Here is a 22,566-nt window from a genome sequence, read left to right on the forward strand (position 1 = left end):
ATGAGCTTTTCAGAAGCAGAGTTTTAAATACAGCCTATGAAGTAAACCTCTCACAATTTGCTTCTTGGTTGTTTTTTCTTATTATTATAGAAAACAACTTACAGATTAAGAGACGTATTTGTCACAATTCACTACAGAGTTGCTAAGGCCATTTTGGTTGGTGTTTAAATGCTTCAAATGATTCAAGATATTTTTCACTTTTCCCCTTCAGTAATCCATACATCTTGACAGAAGCAGCCCTGCTTCTTGTGACCCCAACTTAATTTTCTTTCTCCTATGATTTGCTATTTCATTACCCACAGTTCTCCAAGCGCTTGGTTTTACCACCCTGGAAGGTTCCATCTTCCAAGTTACCTTTCAAAACACCATAAACAAAACACCCTAAAAGGCTCTCACAGGCTTTTCTTGTCTGCTGAGTAAAGCTCACCTTGTCTTCTAACTGTGATCCAAACTACAGGAAATAATGGAAGAATGGGGGAACATTGGTAAGGATAGTAACAAAAAATGTGATCCTGAAGTAATTCTGGTTGAAAAAGGATTTCAGGTGGTGGCTGGTCCGACCTCCTTACACTGAAGCAGGGACTGAAAACAACTGGTTTAATGCCTTGCCATTTTCTCCTGAGGTTTGGTTTCTCGCCTCCTTGTCTTCATCTGTGGCTTTGTCAGAACTGAACATGTGAGGAGAGAAAGGATGTCCTGATGGAGCCTCTGAAGCAAAAGATGATGGGCAGGAGGGAAGAGCCTCAGAAACCAGAAAGGGGAAGGAGACATGAAGGTGGAGGAGGGGGTGTGTGTATGAACAAAACTGGTGGGGAAGGGGGAACTGATGGAGCAGAGAACATGCAAAATGGAAACAGGGCCGAACTGGCAAAGGGAACTGGAGGGAAGGCAGAGACCATCTTAAATGCCAGCACCAGATAAGCTGCCGATAGTCCCTGAGATCTCAAAGTGCAGGAAGAGCAGGGCTGCATTTTCCCAAATCTACTAAATGGGTTGAGAGGTTTCTTAAGGTGTTTAAAAATTAGTTGAATTACCTGGTGCTCTGGGTACATCCTCTAAAGTCTGTAAAGGAGGCTGTGAAGAGGAGATCAAAGTGGGGAGACTTCTACGGAGTTCTTAGCAAATGTGTACTCAGGGACTTTTGCAGGGTAGGCAATAGAGGGAGAATGAGCACTGCAGATCCACAGTGATCAAATTAACTGTCTTCTTTCCTTTGAGCTATTCCTCTTTTAATGTTCCACCTCTGACAACCTTTAAGTTAATGCAGATTTTTATTTTACTTCAGAAGTGCATTATTCCTGTTCTGTTGAGCTAATCAGATACCATCTCTTGTTTGTTCTGAGAAATGCTGAAAAAATATTTTTACAGAGGCTTTTAGAGAATTAGAGATTTTACAGATTAGAGAATCCAACCTTGAAAATTGTTCTTATTTCCAGAGAGCATATTCTTTTGTTTTTTCTTTTGAAAATAATTTTTGTCACCCATCTTTTTAATACAGCTGAATTTTTGACATTTTATTTTCAAATTTCAATTCTAAAATTGCACACCGTCATCAGTATGAATGCTGAAGTGGGAAACAGCATGGAAAATGTACAAATTACACAATAAAAGCAGCTTCAGAAACAAAGGTTGACCTGAGACAGAACAGTGTTTGAAGTCCAGAGGGCTTTCCAGTCCAACTGTAAGAACTTCAAAGTAGGTCACACTGGCTGATGGCATCACGTTAAGCCTTGCTCTGAGATAGTTTTCAAAAGAACTCAGGAAAGTCCTTTTCCACGCTCTACATTCTTCTGAGACTAACAGAAAGGACAGGGCTGTCATCTGAAATAGAACTGGAATGTCTCTCAAAGATAATCCTAGGAGCTGGGTGAATGCTTGTATGATAAAAACACTTCTCTGAATCAGAAAAAAGGGGGGAAACTGTATTTGTCATTCAGTATACTGTGTTGTTTTAGACTCTTTGAAATTGTTATGAATCCTGACTGGTGAGTGACACTGGACATTACTGGTGACACACATCATTAAAAGACATCCCAACTGGTAATAGATGTGATTTTGTATTATATGACCGAGGCACATTTTGGAGGAAAATATTAACAGCTTCAGTGGGTGATTTAAGCAGCATGATCAAAAGTGGAAGAGACAGTTCTTTTGTTCAGCTGTCTCTAGCAATGGAAGCTGGAGTGTAGGAGGAACTCATGGGGAAGAGATGCTTACACATGAATTGATTATACCCTAAAAAGCAGTAAACAACTTACAGCTTGCTTTGGTTTGTTTGCCAAAAAAAAACCAAACCAAAAACCCAAACCCGAGAAAAAAAGAAGTCAATATCCTTAATATACAGTAAATTAACTCCTTTAACAGTCTAATTCCAGCTTGTTCTTCAGGGATGACCTGTAATTGTGGATCATCTGCAAGGCTGTAGCTATGCAGACATTATTTTAGATTTTATTCTGAATAAATTTTGGACTTAAGTCAGTGCACAAGCCTGCCTCCTTTGTCGCTGCATAACAGGGTGGGTGTGCTCAAAAGTGAATGGACTGCCACATCTGCTCAAGAAAACAGGTAATTTTCACAAGTAATTAAAACCTAGTAGTTTACCAAGCGCCAAGGCACACTCAGTTTACTAACTTGGAAAAGGGTGGTGATGAAAGAAAACTCTTCATTAAAAGTTTAAGACAACATCTGTTTTTGTCAGTCTCCCAGTAAAATCACACTCATCATTCCAAAGGTAAATCAAAAAATCAGAAAGTAAATTACTTCACTGAGAATATGCTCCCACCACGTTATTCTTCAAACCACTCCCTTTCAGTGTACTGTCTCAGTTCAGTATCTCAAATGATTTATTTGACTGGTGGAATAATACAAATCAGTGTAAACAAAATATTCTGGCTATGTCCATACAGTACTTTTCGACTGAAACACTATTTACCTAAAATTGATTTAAAGATACAATATTCAGTTGTCCTAGGACAAGATGATTGAATCTAAGACCAGATGGGAGTATCCCTATGCTTATATCCTGCCCTGTTTTCCTTCCTACATTGTATGGATTTAATACTTTAAGTCTCCATGTTACTTTTTATACCTTCTTTTACTTCAGGGTAAGGTACTCTATTCATAAATGCATAATTCAAGCAAGATAGTGAAACCACTAGTAAGGAGTATCTCAGACAAGAAATCTTTGTCTTAAGAATGCCCCTCAATGATTTCAAACATTTTCCCCCAAGGCTTCTGATATTATATTCAGCCTGTACAAATGAATTTGAAGACTGTACACCTTCTACTTGCCCAGAAAGATATCTCATGTCTGTTAAATTACAGGCTGCCAGAAAATAGATTTTGCATAATAAACCTTATTTCAGGGATAGGGAAAATTTCATCTCTAAATAACAAAAAATGGAAACGTCACCATGAGTGTGACATCAGAACAGGTACTACTATAGTGTGAAACACAAAAAGACCTTTCTGTCCTCTTATTTGGACTCAAAGAAGTTACCATGTGCAAAGCAGATACATGGTTTCTCTTTTCTGTCAAACACAGAAACTGCTTCACGCTTTACGTCGTTATTTTTATGATGTATGAGCTATGCTTACAGGTATTAAAATATTAACTGTAAAATTAGCATTTAAATACACTTCATGAGTATAGCAAGAGAAAAAAGTACAAAATAATGGAAAGAAATAAATGACAAAAATCCAAGAGAACAGGCTATGTAAAATATTGGAAGGTTCTTCCTGTCTAAGAGGTAAACTAGCCTAAACAAATTCTTAGGTCCAAAGCTCAGGATTTTAAACTAAAGATATGGACAAATGAGCATGGTTGCTAGTGTTGCTATGAAATGTCATTTCTATTGCTTGTTTATGCCCTTACTATTGCCTCAGAAAAGAAGGTGATTGCTCTGACAGACGACTTCCACACCCAAAGCAATTTTTTTATAACTTCTTACTACAACTTCTATTCCTGAACTGTAGGTATCCGTAAACCCCAAAGTTTACCCATCTGAGAGAAGGTTGTTTAGCAGGTGCTTTGATTGCCAAACAAAAGGGAAATTTTCAATCCCTTGCACATTAAAAAGATTTCTTTTGTGTGTTCAACCACTGAAATGAAGAATTAGACCTAAATTAATATAAACTTATGGGTCAGCAAATACAGAGCTATACCCGTAACCTTTACTGGCTCAGAAAATTCCTTTTCACTATAATTCTTTAGGCATAACCTCCATAATTTTAATTTAGTAAAGTTAATACCTAATGTTGTGCAACTTCTTCAATACTAGTGGTACATATTAATATGATGTTATTATTTGCTACTGCAAATAATATTTGACAAGCTCAACACTATGATAATTTGTTCATGTTGGCAAAAATTAAATACTGAAATCAGCTTCTGAAATGTACTTCTTAAACTGCAGCTATAATACAAGCAATATAAATGCTAATTTAAGTGAAATGTTTTAAGGAATTTTACCTTCCAATTTGTTTCATGTGTTGTTTATAACTGAAAGGGTCAACATTTAGAATCTGTATTTAAGTCAATGTTAAAATCAATAAACTTCTGTTTAAATTAATGCAAAGCATGAACTGTACTGGAAAAGAAATGACTCACTTTACTGACTACTTCGAAAGTCTGAAAGTCTAAAAGAGTTTTAAAATATTGTTCAGTACTGTGTGTGCAAAACCGCATTTAGTGTCTTCAAAGAAGTCGAGTGGCCAGACATCTCTCGCACCAGCTCTTCTCTTGGCACAGCTCAAGACTTTGAGTCTGTGGTTGCTGTCAACTCCTGGACTTTTGAACAACTGGTCTGGATGTGGGAAATTTGCAGAACTGGAAGCAGTAACTGGAAAGCATCGTGAATATAAGCAGTACTGTTGCAGCCCTAATGGGGAGAGAAAACATATGGTTCACCAGTACAGCTGCCATGTACTTCAGGAATTACACTGTACTTTTTTTTTTTCTTTTTTTTTTTTTTTTTTTTAACATCTGCATGATGCTATATTAGCATATGTCTTCACACAAGATTTTAGAATCTGCAGATAGCATAGCCTGAATAAATATAGAAAAATCTGACTGCCTCTAAGTTTGAACTCTTGGACAGTTTCGTTGGTAATATGAATAGAATAAAATACCACAGTGCTCAGAACTAGATTTGACTTTTCAAACACAAACTAGCTAGTCTTTCCATCAACTGAACTAATTTTGAATTTGCTGTAGGTGGAAGGAGTGTCACTGAAATTAACAGTTCAAATTATAATTGTTTTAATGTGCAGTACTATTTTTGGAATTTCTAATGCTGAACAGTATAGCAGCTTGTAATTCTCCATGATCCTAGGTTGTATTAATACACATTTGTATACAACTGTGGGATTTATGAAGTACAAACCATTGTAATCCACAATTCTAAATATTCCTAGATTTTGCAGTTCCTGGAGCGCAGGAAGGTAAGTCAGCAGCAACAGCAAATTTACCCTATAACAAAAGGAACTGCATGGTACTCCTCACTACAGCTCTGTTCAACTTTCCATCATTTTCCTTAAAGGTGTTGCTAATTCAGTGCAAAATCGCTTTTTGTAAAGCAATCTTCTCCTTATTTGTAAGAGACTGCAGCTATTAAATACAGAATGACAATTTATGGTCACTACTATATGTTTATTTATATGTTAAGATAAGTGTGATCTAACAAGAGTTAAAAACTTGTGCTGCATATCCTATGAGTTTTAGGACTTTATGAGGATATTATTTCATCTCAACCTCCTCCTGATGATTCTCAAGTATGTTTTACTCACCGCGCTTTTCTGAAGAAAAACAGATCATGGTGTCAATGAAAGAAATCACTCATGAACGTTTTGCTGGTCTGACACATGGTTACCCATGTGCTGAACAAGGCTGTTGCTAGACTGTGAATCTTTCTAGAAATCTAAGTGTCTGCAGATGAGAAATACTGTAGCATACCTACAATCCAAATTTTAAAGAAAAGAGTAGTCTGAAACTGCTCCTTGTTGCTGTGTTCTGACCAATACAGAGTTTCAGAGCTGGCCAGCCTCACTTCAGTCATACAGCTCTTAAGAATCCTCAGTAAATGCAACCTCACTACTACAGTGTTTGTGGGAGAGGCTGAACACAAAATTGGGACATTTATGTGCTGGCATAGAACATAATGATATGGTCAGAATGATATGGTCATTACTTTTTAAATAGCTTTTCCTTTAAAAATAAATGTGCCTGTCTCATTTCAAATGATTTTATTACAACATTTTCTGATGTGAAGAGGTGGAGCTTACCTCTAATAGCACACTGTTGATCATGGGGTTAAGAACCTCTGCCTTCATATTACTCTGTAAACCAGAAAACGAAACAAAAAGCCAGGTCAAGAAATACATTTAACAGAAATATACTGATATCTGAGATGCGGTTTTATGAATTCTATAAAGGTCTTCTTTCACCTTGATTCTTGTTCAAACTGTTTATCTCAGTATTGCTAGTAACTGTGTCTGCATTTCAAACACACCATAGTACACCCTATACATTTCTATCACAACAGATCACAACATTGTATCTAGTACAATGAACTAAGAGAGGCCCAGGGTTTTACTTCTTCATTAATTCATGTACCACAGAGTTTCAAATTGCCTGCTTTTCTACAGGTGTGAGGTTTATGTAATGACATTGCTTGTCCATCTGTCTATCAGTGACCTTGTCACATCCCACAAATTTTTTAACCCCTTGCTCATTTTCAAGGACACAAAAAGAAAAAATGACATGTCAGAAGGAAATAAAGTTCTTAGAAGTTATACAAATATCTGTGGTTAGGACAAAATGAAGGGTCCAGAGGGGCTCCCCTAAAGAAGGAAAACCAGATGAAACTCAGATCCTCAAACTGGAGGCAGCCCATGTACTGTGCTGGGCAGGGCTGGTGAAACAGCTCAGCACACATGACATTTTGCTCAATCACCAGGTAAGAAGAAAGGCTGTTACAATGAGTAGTGACATTACTAGAGGCTAAAAAATCAAGATTTATTAGCTCCTCTACTTTTTAAAATGGCAAAAGTTCTTCCCTTTTTTATTCTCACTGTTCTTCACATTGTGGTTCTTTAGAACAACAGCAACCTCCAGCAGGAGTTGTTTTCTTTCAACACTGAATACAACACTGATTAATTTAACTGAAGGATTTCCACTTGCAACCCTCTAGCTCTCATATTACAGATTTACAGAAACATGAAACATGTTAATTTTAGTTTGGAGAAAGATGGCAGAACCAAGGAGAGATGGTTAGAAAAAAGAAGTACACTTTTACTCCCAATTACCAGAAAATCAATTACAAAATGCAGTATTTAGTCAGCCAGTATAATATTTTGTGTGCAATTTATTTTTAAATTCTTGTGCATGTATTTATTTTAAATATCTCACAGATACATGCTAAAGCACAATCCCAAAATGCAAAATAAGCATTTTTCCTTACGGTAATCTGAGTTATGTAAATTATTCAAAATAAAAACAAAGAAATAAATCATGTCCTTTACAAACAACTATGACAAAACATGCTCATTAGCTGGAAAAGCTAATTGGACACTGGAAGAATTTCCTTCGAATTACATTCATGTTTTCATGGAACAATCAGGAGAACCAGAATTTGTTCTTCTCTGATATTTACAGAATGATTTCAGCACAATTTTTACCTCCAAATCCCGCTATAATGTTCAGATGTCAGTCATCTTTGAAGCATCTTGAAAGGCAGGATGCTATTTCTAACAAAGATGTTCATAGATACATGGATGTTCTTAAGCAGAATATCTTGTGATAGAAGACAGAGGGAATTTTTTTTAAGATGGGCCAAACAGATTTTCTGATCTCTTAAACCTTTTGAAAACACAGCAGTGCTAAGCCAGGGGATCTAGTAAAGGCTAAGAAGACAACTCGTGAAACCACCTTAAGGTGCTGCAAGTACAATCTGTTAATGACTTTTACACAAATGTGTTCAAAAGGGGTAGGCTGAGTCTGAGAAGAAATTATCATCACTTCAAATGTGAGGCCCCTCAACGTGAGAAGACAAGAACCGTAGAGTGGTGATCAGGAAAAACAGGAAATGGTTTCTAGAAACAGAGACTTTACAAGGCAAGGGACACAGTGTCATCTATCAAGGCTTATAAACTTTCCCTGCTGTAAAAATGCTCTGTGTTCTTGATGTGAGGAAAGAAGTGGCCTCTTTGCTGATAGACAGCCTCTGGACTCACATAAGAATTTCTGTTTCAAGAGGTGAACTATGTTAAAAAAAGCCCAAATGCTACAGAAAATGCTGTCATCTTACCCCAGCTGCTGTTACAGAATCAGAAAACTTCTTTGATAAAGATGAAACTTCATTGCACATGGCACTTGTTAAACTAGTTTAAAAAAACAAGAGAGATATATAAATATACATCCTTGACCAATCAATAGACAAAAACTCTATGACAAACTTTATCTTGGAAGCAAAGATGTTCTTAAAGTAATTTTGTTTCTAATTATTTTTAAAACATTTAGGCACAAACTGTTAATGATAATTTTTTTATATTCCTTCACTGAAAAATCCACTGCTGACTACAGCAGCAAAATGATGTGTTGCACACACCAGACTTTTTTGACAGTGCAATGTTTCACTTGTTCAAATTTTAAACTTCTAGTTTAACTATGGTTTTTCTGATGATTGCAGCAACGCAACTTCTGGGAATAGTGTTGGAAATAAAACAAACTTGAATGAGAACAATGAGAAGTTTTATATGTGAACAATAAAACATCTACTCTTGTGCTAAATGCAGAAGACCATTTGTGGTTAAAATATGAGAGAACAAGACCTAGTTCTGTTCTGAGATCTTTCATTGTTTTCCTAGACATTCACAAGTGTATCCCATAGGGCCTCATCCTCCCAGGTTCACCACACCTTAGCTCTGATCCTGAAAAATACTTCATAAGTGCTTTGTTTCAGACTGAAGTGTTCCCATGGACTTTGCCATTCTTAGCAGCATTCTTAAGGATAAGCACTCAGTTAAATATTTTACTTATTCAGGAGTCAACTGTTTAAAATATTTTAACATGAAAACTTACTGCCATCAGTAGACTCAATAACTACAGAGAGCTTGAGATTTGAATTTAGAGTCCCACTAGACCGACTGGCTTCTTGAAATTCTGGGTGTTTCACTACAGTTAACTAGTTGCTAACAAATGTGGTCTACTGTTTAGAACAACAGATTGATTTTTGTATGTTTTTGGCAGATAAACACTAGATAATGAAACTCTGTTAGCAGATAATAAGACTGCATTTTATACTCTAAAAGCAAATTCCATATATGCAGGGCAGTATCTTCTGCAGAGGGAACAGGAAATGCAACCCAAGTTGCCATGTACATTTGCTTGCTGGAGCAGAAACAACTTTTAGCCTGTGTATAGGTCATGTTTTCATAAACATACATATGTCAGCTATGTCAAAAAACGACAGGTAGCCTACAGAACCTGATTTCCTGAGAAAATACAGCACCAGGACTCCTAAGGCCAATGCTGTTTGTTGATCCATGAACACTGTGCCTTCAAGCTGAATGGAACTTCTTGAGTTCTATGCAAATGTCAAATGTTCACATATGAAGTACATAATACTCACTTTGTCAGTACTTTTGCTTGATCTTGAGCAGTTTTTTCTACTTCCTGCCCATGTAGAATTAATTCTGCTACTTTATGAAGCTGTTCAATACAACGAGCAGTTACCTCAGCCAGACTTTCAATGGACAGCATGTAGATTTCCTTAAATTAAAAATGGGAGTAATATAATCAATAATAACAACACTGATAAATATATTTATGGATATACATAAAAGAATTTCAAACATAGGAGCCCTTCCTACCCCAACTGGAAATACCCACACATACATGGTGAATATCAGCCATAATGTCATCCTCACAAACAATACTGGAAAATTAAATATCCACAGATTATAAAATACAGCTATTCTACTCACTCTGAAAAATTAGTAAGATCAAGTCTATTGTTTACTTGGCTGGGAACTAGGTCAGGCTCTTGGATTTTCTAACATACCACTTTTAAACCTTGTCCTAACAAACAGAAAGATACCTAAACTCTAGAATAAGTCATAACATAATTATTTTCATATGGAGCTAAAAGCACTGAAGCACCTCTTTGCTGAATCTCTAGAGCAGAAACAGGTAATGCGCCCAATAAAAAAAGTCGCTTTTATCAACAATGATAGAAATCTCTATGTAGCACTTTGGGCATTACAACTTTCACAAGCTGATGCCAGCTGGAAATCTGCAATCACATAAAAAATCTGAAATCCATACAGTGTATATATTCTGTCTGCTTCTTTAGACTTTTTTGCAAGGAAACAGGACAGATAATTTCTAATTAGAAATAATAATCTCAACAAAGATAGTAACCACATTTAATATTGCCATTAACTTGACAGAAAATACTCAATCACAATTAACCTTATCAGAACTGTCTAAATGAACACTTTCAGCCTTAAGAGCTATCTTTCATAAAGAGAATGAACAGTTGTTAGTTGCCTAAATAATATTTCTGTTTTGTCTGTTTATGATTTAAACTGTTTAAATAGTTTGAACATTTTTCCCATGTATTCTCACTGAGAGGACATACTGAGAAACATTGAGATACAACTTTCAGTGTACACGTAACGTTTGACATGACCCTCAGAATCCCTCAGCTCACTGTATGTTGAGTACACACATGCATACACACAAAGACACAGATATGGAACAATAAAAACAATGTGATACCTGTTACTTTGATATTTACTTCTGGAAACAGAATAACAGTAGGAATATTTATGTAATTTACTCTTCAGCTGGGCCTACAGTGAATAGTTGTGTATTATTATTTCTTACTACTTCCATGAATTTAAAAAATAAGGATGACACATAAAGCCAACACACAAAGAAATACTCTTATCAAACACAACATGTTAATCCATTTTATGAAACTTATCCTCCAAAAGTTATCTTACCTCCACAGTTTTGCTTTTGTCTACTTCTGTTTTATCACTCTCAATTTTATTGTCTTTTTGAGTAGCTTCTTCACCAGGTTCTTCAGGTTTTTCATTTAGTTTCTCTTCTATGTCTACTGGGGTGGACAAACTGGCTTCTTCCAGCCATTCATGAGCTTTTTTCCTAGCCTGCCAAACAAAGAACTCAGCCTCAAAGTTCAGTTTGAAAAGAGACTATTAGATGATACTCCTGAACATCAATTAACAATACATTTAATTATTTCCTTTTTATACTCAGAAATTTGAATGTATCAAGCCTCTGAGTGGCATTTAGTTAAGTGTACATTTAAGAAACTGTAGGGAGAAGCATAAAGATAGATCACCCAGGGATAACTCCTCTACAGGTATAATATTCCTAATCAATGCATACATGTGTTGTTAATTCCAAAGTTAGTATTTCAGCTTTATTAGGTATTATTAAAATGAATTTACACAGAAACTTTTCTTACACAGTTTCCCAAATAAGAAAATGACAAGTGTGTATAAAAAAGAAAAATAATTTGGAAAGGTGAGATGTACTAAAATCTTTAAGGAAAAATAAATATATAACATCACTGTATCTTGAGCTGATTTCCCTGACATGCAAATAAATCAAAGCTGAAGAGTCTTGAAGCTTTATAGGACTTCAGACTACTGTTATGCTTAGAAGGAAATGTATGATGCCTCTTTCTTTGCCCAAGAAACTGAAGGCAGCTCACCAAGAGGTGCTAACCTTATTTAGTTTGTCAGGAGTAGCAGCAACATGCAATTCAAACAGCAGTTCTGTGAGCATGCTGACAAACTCTTCTCCCATATCTGCTGCAAGAAAAAACAAGACAGTTTTTGTTGGCGTGTTACTGCTATAGCATTTTATATGATCAAACACATCCAGTGAAATAGTTTCACCAAGTATTCCAGCACTTGAAAAACAGTGACAGAGACACAAGAAAGGAGTGTGTGGGGGTGTGCATGTATATGCACCAAATTGTTGATAACTAGGATATTCATTTGAATATTCAATGTGGTTACTGTCTTATTTAACCTCACGTACGAAATTTTTGGTGTTAATGGCTTTCAAAATGTACGTAAAGCCACTTTTTCTCCTCTTATTATTTCATAAACAACTGAAATGAAGCTGCAGTGAAAAATACATTAAAGGGTTGCATAATCAAAGTGAGAGGAAACATTAGAGAGAAGGGTATGTGTGTGGCCTTCCACTACTTGTACCAGAAAACCCTCATAGTTTTTTCTGCAGTCACAGGAAGAAGGAATGCATTTCACTGATGAGTGGTTTGCTTTTCTAGGGGCAAATCTGCAGCACACTTTGATTTGGTCTCTTTTTTTTTTAAGGTGCTCACTGCCTTGGTTGCAGGCCATTCAAAACACCTGTAAATGTTTTAAGGAGCAGGATAAGCAGTTGTTCTTTACTGAAAAAACCAGAACTGCCGACCTTCAGAGAAAACATCACTTCATGCAAGAAACAGAGCTTTTCCTGGGAGTTGGTTTCAAAGCAAGGAACTACTTTCCACAGAAATTAAGGAACGACAGACATCTCATGAATTCTCACTCCTAAGCAGGTAATACACTTTCTTGACTTGTGTTCTCACAACTCCATAGTAGAATGGGGTTTAAGGAACAACTAAGAGGGGAAAAACCAGCACAAAACTTTACCATACTGAGACTTTATACTGAGCACTTGCTGTCCCCCTCAGTGAGGAACAACGAGCTCCCTGTGAGAAGGATCGACAGGGCAAGGTAAGCACTGCCAGAAGGAGCAGTCTGAGAAGAAATTACTTTCCTGTTAGAATATGTGGATGTTAAAAAAAGTTTTTCTAACTTTTCCGAAGGCTAAAGAAATCATATATCACCATCTTGCAAAATGTGGGTTTTATGAGCAAAGTACCCCTGAGAAGATCAAGAGGATGTGGAAGAAATATCCTTTTATGTTTCTTTGTTTCCAAAACACAATAATATGATGTTCAATGGCATAAGCCAGTCTTCAGGTCATGGGGATTTTTGCTGTTAGCTCTAAGAGGTTTGATATGGATCTCAAAGGCCTGAAGACATGAACTTTAAGCTGCCTTTAAGTTGACTTCTTATCCTTCTGTTCCGACCTGTTTAAGACACTTATTTTGCCCCTAACAAAAGCATCCACTCCTTTCATTGTAACTTTTGTGAGCTCAGCTCATTCTCTTCAATGCTGTGCTGTGTCACAGTTACAGAAACGCTTATGTTGCTCTGCCTTCCTTCGCACACTCCACATGCCAGGTCTTGCCAAGCAATATCTAAAATACAGCTTTGCTTCTATGTTTCAAAGTCACTTTCATTCAAAAAAAATCAGGATCCTTAAATTTCTTTATGATAGTCTAATCTTTTCCCCCATCCAGCAAGGGAGGGTACAGAGTGAGGATGAAGTTGCTGAACAGAAGAGCATTTCCAAGTACTTCAAAACTTCCAGGTTATACAATTTCTGTAAGAAAAGCTCAGTTATCAAAAAAATTATTATTCTGCATTTTTTGCTTTCACTGATGTTATAGCAAGAAAATGTAATATTTATTTACGTTTGATCTTTTGGTCTTCCATATCTCACACTTCAGTTAATTTAAATTCAAAATTAAGCACTGATCAGCTTCCAGAACTTTTAGAGTATTAAGTTTAGTAACTACCTTATGAAGACTATTAGGATATGAGAAATTACAATTCAGACTGGTTTTTTAAAAATACTAGCTAAAGAAGTAGCAATTATTCATATGGCTAAGACTCTCTATTTCTAATTACCTTTTTGTGCCTGTACCACTTCATCATCTAACTCCTTTGGAACAAAGATCTCTTTTATAGCAATTAAATCATTTTTCACAGTCTCCAACTGTTCTCCATCAAGTGTTGCTAAATGTGACTGAATCTGTAAAAGAAAGGACAATAAGTATTACTAAATGCCAATTTAGAGCCTGAATTCAAAATAGACTAAGAAATGGGAACTTCCATTATGTTCAAGTCTTGTCTCTAATCTTCCAGCTTAGACATATTTTTAGATCTTGTCAACAGAATTTGTTGAGTATCACAAAAATTACACCAGCCTTGCCAGATCATCAGGTCCCTTCCTTCCTCCAGAACATGAGTTTTGAACTATAAATCTGTGGTTTAAGTGCAAACTGTAATAGACATTTGGGGATTGACTGGATAAAGACAGCAGGCAAAAAGAGCATAGGTGTACTGGTTAGTCTGAGCACTCATGGGAAGAGCTGGGAAAAGTTACCTTCAAAATGCAGCCAAAATTATTGTATAGAATGTTCTGAAGAATGTGTTGGCAGGTCTTTGCATGTCTCAGCTATCTGCAAGTCCCTACATCTCTAATAAAGATGGTACATGCAAGAGGGATGGAAACAGATTCTTTGAATCACTGTTTGTACTACAGTTATTTGGTGTTAATTCTGTGAGCAGAACACTCCTTCTGCCAATGGAAGCCAAGAGAAATGCCCTTACTCCCCTTGATATAAAGTTTTACCTTCATGTTTGTTTCAAAGGGGCATTTTTAAAGCTTGCTCCACAGATGTACAGACTACCTCAGTGCAAGGCTGGAGACAGCTGTTACCTTCCTACTGGTGTGTCCTTGCGTCCAGCTCCTGTGCTCAGGGTTAAACAGCAAGAGAAAGCTGTGACACTCGAGTCAGGTTGTGAAGGACCACATAGGGCTTTTTTCCTCTCTCTCTATAGCACTGTCCGTTTCAAGGGCTAACTGGGAACCTCTTTTAATGGAAACTTTTAAAATAAAAGCTTAAACATAGATGTCTTCAATACCTCTTGAACTTGTCCTGTGGCTTTTGGGCTGCTAGAAGTGGTCTCAAGCTTACAGGAGTCTTTCTGTATTCTGTGTCTGTGTGCATCTGTGTAAGTGGGACATTTCTCTGGATATTGCACTTGCTGACCCACACAGTTACCATCAATCCTCTTGGATTGAGTAGGACTATGTACATCTCTAGGACATAAATGAAGTGCATCAGAAACCTCATGGTAACCTGCACATGTCTTGCTTACCTTCTGGTATTTCACAGTAAAATAAAAATATTGTTGACACATGCAATTAGCCTGAACTTGTTTTCTCTCTATCTCTTTCCTGTTTAGTGGGTGGGGGATTTTGGCCAGTTTTGGTTTTGTTTTTGTTCCCAAAAGCAGACTCTTGAACCTTACATGTGCAGTTTGAATGTATAGTTTTTCATTTAGATAATAACAAAAAATTACAACATTGACAGTATGCACCTAACTGTTATTAATATAAGCTTCTTTTATTTGTGAGAGCAAATAAAATATTTTAAAATATAAGTTGGTTATATTTTACTAAGAAGTACCCCACAGGGCAAAGAATACTAATTACAACAACAAACAAAAAAGAAAACTTGTTTTTAAGAAATCTATTTAGGAAATGGTTTCAGTACAAAAATATCACTGCTAGGAATCTGGAAAATCTATTGGTCCACTGTCAGAGATCTACTGATGTATTAGCAGAGCAAATAAATTGAGAGTTGAAACTGAAATATATATTTATCAGCTAGGCCTTATTAACATTATCATCTTCAGAGAGACATTTGCATACTTCCAGGAATAGTATCTTGGTGTAGTTCTATGTAACCTTAAAAACTAAAAAAATAAGAAGTGAATAAGTATCTGGAACTAATTTTAGTTAACCAGCCTCCACATGTATTATGTCTGGAATTCCTGAATGTAAGTATCTGTACCTGATTTCAACCAAAAGATTTCAACCTCATTGCAAATTCTGCAGCGAATTTGCAAGACAGCTGCAGTGTCACAAGCTGTGTATGGCACAATACATATGGCCCTGACAAAAACACCTGTCAGTTATGAGGTTTGTTTTGAGCTATATCTTGTAGTTACACTTTAGAGGTATTGAGATTGAGCTCCAAAAACCCAGGACTAGCCCACAGGATCAATTCAGCTTTCTCTGAACTTGATGGAGAACTTACTGTTCATTCTACATGCATCTGCAGAATAAAATTAACTTAAAGATGTATTTTTACCAACTATATTGATTTATGCTGTCTGCACACTGTACCTGAGCTTCACTTTCATTTGACAGGATTTCCAGAGCTTCAAGATGAGACAATCCTTGGAATTCATCAAAAAGTAGTCCATAATGTGCTGTTCTTTCAACTGTAACTTGCTGGGCCCGCCTCAGTTTCTCTTTTTCTTTGGCTTCTCGCAACAGCTGTAAAAATATATACATCATTCTATGTTTTATTGATAGCACTGTAAGTGCGACAGATTTTATTATTATCTGCTTCTGTGTGTCTAGAAGTAGTAATAAAATTTGGGACTATATCACACCTGCAGAGCTAAAATTTTACAGATGAAATAGCTAACTTCTTTTTTGATAGTTTTCTCTGATAAAATATTTATATAGTATTCTGAGTGGGGTTTTCCCAATGGTATTTTCTAACCATCTCTCTTTAAAATACAATGAACAAAAAAAATTATCTTGCTTATATTTTCAGAAGCAATGTCAGCTACAGATATCATATAATCAATTTCATCACCAATTATAATGAAAGGACTATTTCATGTGCAGCCTTAAAGAGCCATGCAATCCATTCTACGGACCACAAAATGGGAAGAGTATTATTTTCAGGACCTATCCACCAAATGGCATAAATAATGCACTTACATGAATATTTCCTATAAAATATTCTTAGCAAATAGTAAAGTCACTTTAATGTGACAGCAGGACTGGCAAAAGAGACTGATGCCTTACACCAAAGGTAGGGAAGAGCTACCCTCTATGTACTTGGATATATTTTGGTGTGCTTTTAATACACTTCTATCTGTGTAAGAATAGAACAGTATATACAACATGATCTTCTACTCCTTCCTTCTATTCCTGGATAAAATGGCCTCTCATGAATTTCCTACCACAAAGGTGGCAAATACATTCAGACTCCATGTTAGGTCTCATACAAGTCTCTGAATACAGGAGAACTCCCACCACTTATGTTATTACATCATTCAAAAATCCTACAATACTGTCTTCAGTGATTCATTTAGTACAGAAGACTTTAAATGGTACATTTTTCCTCTGAAGTCTCCATCTTCAGAAGCTAACTCAGCTAACTAAGTTTTATGAACAAATCACTGAAAAGCTATAGTGCAACCCATGAGAACTGGTTTATGTTGCGTTCTGCCTCAGATTCTATGTGCAAATCCATGCATGTTGTTAAAGGAGACATTCTCAAAAGCTCATTTTAACGCTGTGGGCCTTAACAAGAGTTAATTGCTTTTGATCGACTGTAACAGTATAAGTCTGTTAACTCTTCCAATGACAATACTTAAGATGAAACATCTCATTAAAAGAAAAGTACCTTACTGTTCTCTACAAGGAAGTAAACATGCAGTAAACATAGTTTCTTTTCAATGTCTATTGTTTTCTCTCAGCATCTGGAGAACTAAAGTAATTTTATACTGATGGTATTTATACTTCAGTTTTTATTGCATTTCTGCGCTTTAAGAAATATGAGTCACAACTGTGTAAGGGTACCATTAAGTTAGATGGACACTGAGATACAGCCTTGTACAGGCTTAATTCCTAATGAAACATACATCATATTCCAGTATTACTGATGTGCAAGGAAAACAGCATAGTGATGTTTATGCTGGAAGATATCTATCTACAGCTGTTACCAAAACACCAACAATTTGATTTTGCCTCCACAGTGTAATGATTTATCACCACATATACTATCTTAATTACATCAGCAATTGTATATGTGATTATGCAGAAAAGATGACTTTACATTATCTTTTGTTGTTCTGTGAAGAAAAATAAAGTAGAGGAACTATAAATCATAATATTCATTTCTGTAAGCCCAGCCAGCAAATACTGCAATAAATAAAGCCTCTCCCTGAGGCATGTGAAATTCTGGAAAAATAATCTGAAATTGCATTGACAGAGCAGTATTTAAATATACCCAACCTGAGACAGTGAGACTGTTCTTGCCATCAGTGTTTTGGTTCTCTTAAATCCAGGATCACTTTCTGCAAGGACATTCATGGTTGTCTTCCCAATAAATTCCAAAGCATCTAAGCCTCCAGATAATACACTTTTCCCCTGTATAAAATATTGCAATGTGGTTATTTATTTCCCAGTTTAGGCTAATATGAACTGTAAAGAGCAGTGCTTTTGTAGACACCATCTTTGAACATTCAGGTCCCTACATTTCCTATACTTTAGCTAACAAGAGGATTGATGCATTTACTTTGTTCTGAATACATTTTCCAAAAGAAAAAAAAAAAAAAAAAAAAGAACCAAAGAAATATTTCCAATTAATTAACCAGGGGAACTTAACCAGGGGAAACGTAACAATTGTAAAAAAAAGAAGAAAAAGAAAAAGAAAAAGAAAAAGAAAAAGAAAAAGAAAAAGAAAAAGAAAAAGAAAAAGAAAAAGAAAAAGAAAAAGAAAATATGGTAAAAGGGCTGCAGCACATCTCCTGTGAAGACAGACTGAAAATCTGGACTGTTCAGCCTGGAGAACACAATGCTCTGAGGAGACCTTCCAGCAGTCTTCCAGTACCTGAACAGGGCCTATAGGAAGGCTTGAGAGGGATGTTTGCAAGGGCAAGCAGTGTTTGGACAAAAGGGAATGGCTTTATTTTGAAAGAGGATAGACTTAGATTGGATATCAGGAATAAACCTTCACTATGAGGATGGTGAAGCACTGGAACAGGTTGCCCAGAGGTGGCAGATGCCTCACCACTGGAAGTATCAAAGGCCAGGCTGGATCAGCTTTGAGCAACCTGGTTTAGCAGAAGCCTTGTCTATGCCCAAGGCAGGGGCATAGGAACTAGATGATCCTTAAGTTCCCTCCCAATCCTAACTATTCTGTGCCTCTATCATTCTATGAATACCACTTCAATTTCATCCAATGGAATCTGGTTTGCAGGAACTTGTTTTAGATATGAAAAATATGGAGCCAAGTCCATCATGAAGAGAAGACTGTGCCTTACCTCATTTTTAAAAATTTAACACTTGTGATGACTCTGGAACTGTCTATTTAAATACATACGTTCTTCTGTGTCTTCATATTTTTTATGTACACTGAATTAGTTTCACTGGCTAAAGATTTCCATTTCAATCTGGATCATGTGTATGTCAGATACTCAAATGCTGATGTACCCTGATATATAGTGGAAAACCTACCAAAGTCTCAAATGGCATTACAGGTGACTTACTGAGACCATAAGGGATACTGTTTGTACCACATGGATCACTGTGGAATAGCAGCCTCTCCAGGCTGGCTACAAGCACATTGCTCTTATTGGCAAATCTAGTATAATGCTCAAGTAATCTTACTGGTGGCCAGCTCTCACAAGCCATATGATGCTCCAGGCTCTGTAGGAACAGTCTTAGGAATAATCTATTCCTTCCTTAGGAAGGAATCTCCTTCTCTTCCCAAAATCTTTGATATTAGAGTGATGAGGTGGAGTGAACTGGATACACAATGAAAAGAACTGCCATTTCATAAAACCTGCTCAGTGGGGAATGAATCTTCTATGCTCTTGCAGCCAATCTTTAAAGTCTCTTTTAATTTCAAGTGAAACACCATACTTAAAGGTGAAAAAAAAGTAGGGCAAGAAGATGACATAAAAATTGATTTGGAAACCGTACAGTACAGGATTTTGCAAAATCTGAAACCCAACAAAAGAGAAAAAGATGAAGTTCAACACACAAAATATAAGGATGGTGTAATAGGAAAGAACTGTGAAGAAAAGATTTTGCCTCACTGAGTTTGCAATCAGACCCTCATCTGGAAAGGGTATGAAAATGAGGGACTAGATAGAGAGGTGAAGGTAAAGGGCAGGAACTAAAAATAGAGAGCTTAGTAAAAACCTTTAAATAAGCAAATGGAGTATTTTCTTATTTTATCTGGCTTCAAAAATGGTAACAAGACCTATCACACTTTATCTGGAAGGGCTTAACTGTAAAAATAAAAAATCAGACAATGGTACAATTATAAAAAAAGGTTCTCCAAAAATTTGCAGAATTCTACATAGTTTAGGAGAAGATCATATTTTTTTTCACTGAAACTGGTGACAACATAGTAACTGAGTTATAGTTCTGTTTTGCTTTTTATTTTTTAATTTGACAGTTTAATTTAAATTTAATTTAATTTATTTTGTCATGGAAAAGACTCCAAACAGACTTACAAAAGAACTGTTTTTACAAAGACCTATGACTTAAAAAACATGACTTACAGTGAGACTGAACCTAAAAATAATGTAAAATAACTAGAGCAGAGAGACCAGCTAAAATGACTCACTGTGTTTTGTACAGCACTAGTGATAGCTGACAGCATGCCACGAGATCCAGATGAAGGAGAAGAAGGAATATTCTCAGAAGAGCTTTGGTCCAGAGAATCTTCTGCTTCTAGCAACAGAAAAAAACAGCAGGTTGCAGCATAATTTCAACCCTGCAAGTAACAAATTACAATAAACTGGTTTCCGTGATGAAAATCTTAAAATTTTATAAAATGAACTGATTTGGCAGGGTGAAAGTGTTTTGTCCAATTTCAGTGGACTTCAACTTACGAGTAACTGATGTTTCAGCTGCAGGAGGCTCTGCTGTTTCCAGAGATGTTGAACTTCCACTATGAATTCTTAGGGTAGTTCCTGCTTTTTCTTTTACTGCTGTTATCCCATGACCTGTAGCAGAGGCATATTTTAGGCTATATGATTTGAAAATTGTGACTAACATGCATAATACTCTTATACTTCATTAATTATGACAAACAAAATATTTATTAAACTTACCTCAATTGCTTAATTTTCTCTAGATTAATAATTCACTTCCTCTACTATATTTATATTAACTGAATATAAATGATAAAGCTGAAATATAACACAAATTATGCTGGATCTGAAAAGCAGAAGTTATTTCAGTGGCACACTTAAGTTTAGTTACCTGCTTTTCAAGATGCCAAATATTCTATTGCAATCAATTTAAATGGAAACTGACAGTCCTCCTAAGGCCTTGGGGTAGGAGCTCATGTAATTTTCAGAATTCTAGAAAAATTAACCCAAAGTTAAGGGATTGTGTATGACTGCAGGACTGAGGCATGGAATTTGTTCTTCAGTCCTCTGAATTGGTACTATGTTTTTAGGAATACTGACCCCAGTCCTCAAAATTGTTTCAGGATTTAAGTTCCTTAGTTTCTCATTTGAAGTAAAATTCTGAAGTGTCTCTCCCCAAAGCTATTATTTAAATACACTTTGTAAAGTCTGCTGATGTCAATTGACACAGGCAGAACTATTGCTTCAGTGGCAGGTTATCTTCTACAGAGATTTTACCACCTTTACGTGACTCATGCAGTGACTCCCGAGCCCCATATTAAAATGGTCTACTTTAAAATAAAGTATTAATGTTGCTACCATTTTTATCTGAATATTTTTGACAGAACATAATTGCCTTGCTAGTTTTCTACACAGAGTTTATTTGCACTAGCAGATCACAGGGACTGGTAATATCCCACTGTAGGATAGGGTAGACTGACTGGCAGTCAGTCAGTTAAGGGGAGGCAGTATCTTCCTAACCTGCATCAACTGTAGCTGAAAAATGCTGCCCTCAAAAAAGACTACTCTAAAGTTGTCTGCCTATTTTGCTTCTGGATTATGTGCACAAGTATGTCCATGATATACTTCTCTCATTACAAGCAACTCAGCTGTTGATCCTCCTTAGCTGGAAGTTTCTGTGTATCAGCTGAGGTGCAACAGGTGAACAACAAACCAGGTGAGCACTATTTCCTTCCAACACAAAATTAAATAGCAGCAGTGACAGGATTTGGTTTTTATCTTGTACAGTAGACTGTTAGTGCATCTTGCATGACACCTATCACTTCTAAAGCAGGACAATCCAGAGTGCTTCAACTATCTGCCTAACGACTTATAAGAAATGTTAGTGACAATTTCACACTTTGGTTGAACTGAACTGTAAATGGATAAATTATTTCAGAAAAGGCATTAATACAGATGGTTGGGCAGATATCTAGACATTTAAGGCCAAAAGTTATGCATAATGATTCATTAAATGTTGTCCACATTTTCCCACAACTGTGTGCATTCTATTAGATAAGTTCAAAGGATCTTTTCTGAGTTGCACTCAATACAGCAAAATAACCTATCACTTGCCAGTGCTCTGCAGCATTCTGAATAAACATATACATGTGTGTGTGTATGTGTAGCCACAGAAATATGGTTCTGAATATCTGATTCAAGAAAGATGCAGCAAATTTATTTGAAATGGAGTAGGAAAAAGGAAATATTAGATTAGATTCATGATTCTGTGATTTCCAGATGAAGTACACATCAAGTGCTCTGTGACTTCAGTAATAAATATTCTCTAGAAAACATATGTGAAGCAGCACATCTGAAAGATTACATACAAGAAAACTGGACTATCTGGAGGTGATCACAAAGAACAGACATATCCTAAGGAACAGACTGCAGAGACCTGGAATTCATAGGCTGCAGAAGGTCCTAATG

General features: G+C 36.2%; 1 protein-coding gene across 2 annotated transcripts in view; it reads right to left on the reverse strand.

The window, feature by feature from the left end:
• Positions 1-2,665: 2,665 nt before the first annotated feature.
• The window catches only part of FAM114A1 (family with sequence similarity 114 member A1), a 30,181-nt gene continuing 10,280 nt past the window's right edge, over positions 2,666-22,566 (reverse strand). Inside the window, exons 4-14 of one of the 2 annotated variants that reach the window (XM_066317097.1) lie at positions 20,617-20,730; positions 20,349-20,455; positions 18,005-18,139; positions 16,094-16,246; positions 13,804-13,927; positions 11,759-11,841; positions 11,008-11,175; positions 9,630-9,769; positions 8,307-8,379; positions 6,283-6,336; positions 2,666-4,880 (exon numbers count right to left, since the gene is read on the reverse strand). In XM_066317097.1, coding sequence (XP_066173194.1) covers positions 4,752-4,880; positions 6,283-6,336; positions 8,307-8,379; positions 9,630-9,769; positions 11,008-11,175; positions 11,759-11,841; positions 13,804-13,927; positions 16,094-16,246; positions 18,005-18,139; positions 20,349-20,455; positions 20,617-20,730 — 1,280 coding nt within the window. In that variant the 3' untranslated portion in view covers positions 2,666-4,751. Of the gene's footprint in view, positions 4,881-6,282; positions 6,337-8,306; positions 8,380-9,629; positions 9,770-11,007; positions 11,176-11,758; positions 11,845-13,803; positions 13,928-16,093; positions 16,247-18,004; positions 18,140-20,348; positions 20,456-20,616; positions 20,731-22,566 lie in introns of both variants that reach the window. The other variant, XM_066317096.1, reaches the window with a different exon arrangement.

The sequence above is a fragment of the Sylvia atricapilla genome, chromosome 4 (genome assembly GCF_009819655.1).
Source record: "Sylvia atricapilla isolate bSylAtr1 chromosome 4, bSylAtr1.pri, whole genome shotgun sequence".
Lineage (NCBI taxonomy): Eukaryota > Metazoa > Chordata > Aves > Passeriformes > Sylviidae > Sylvia > Sylvia atricapilla.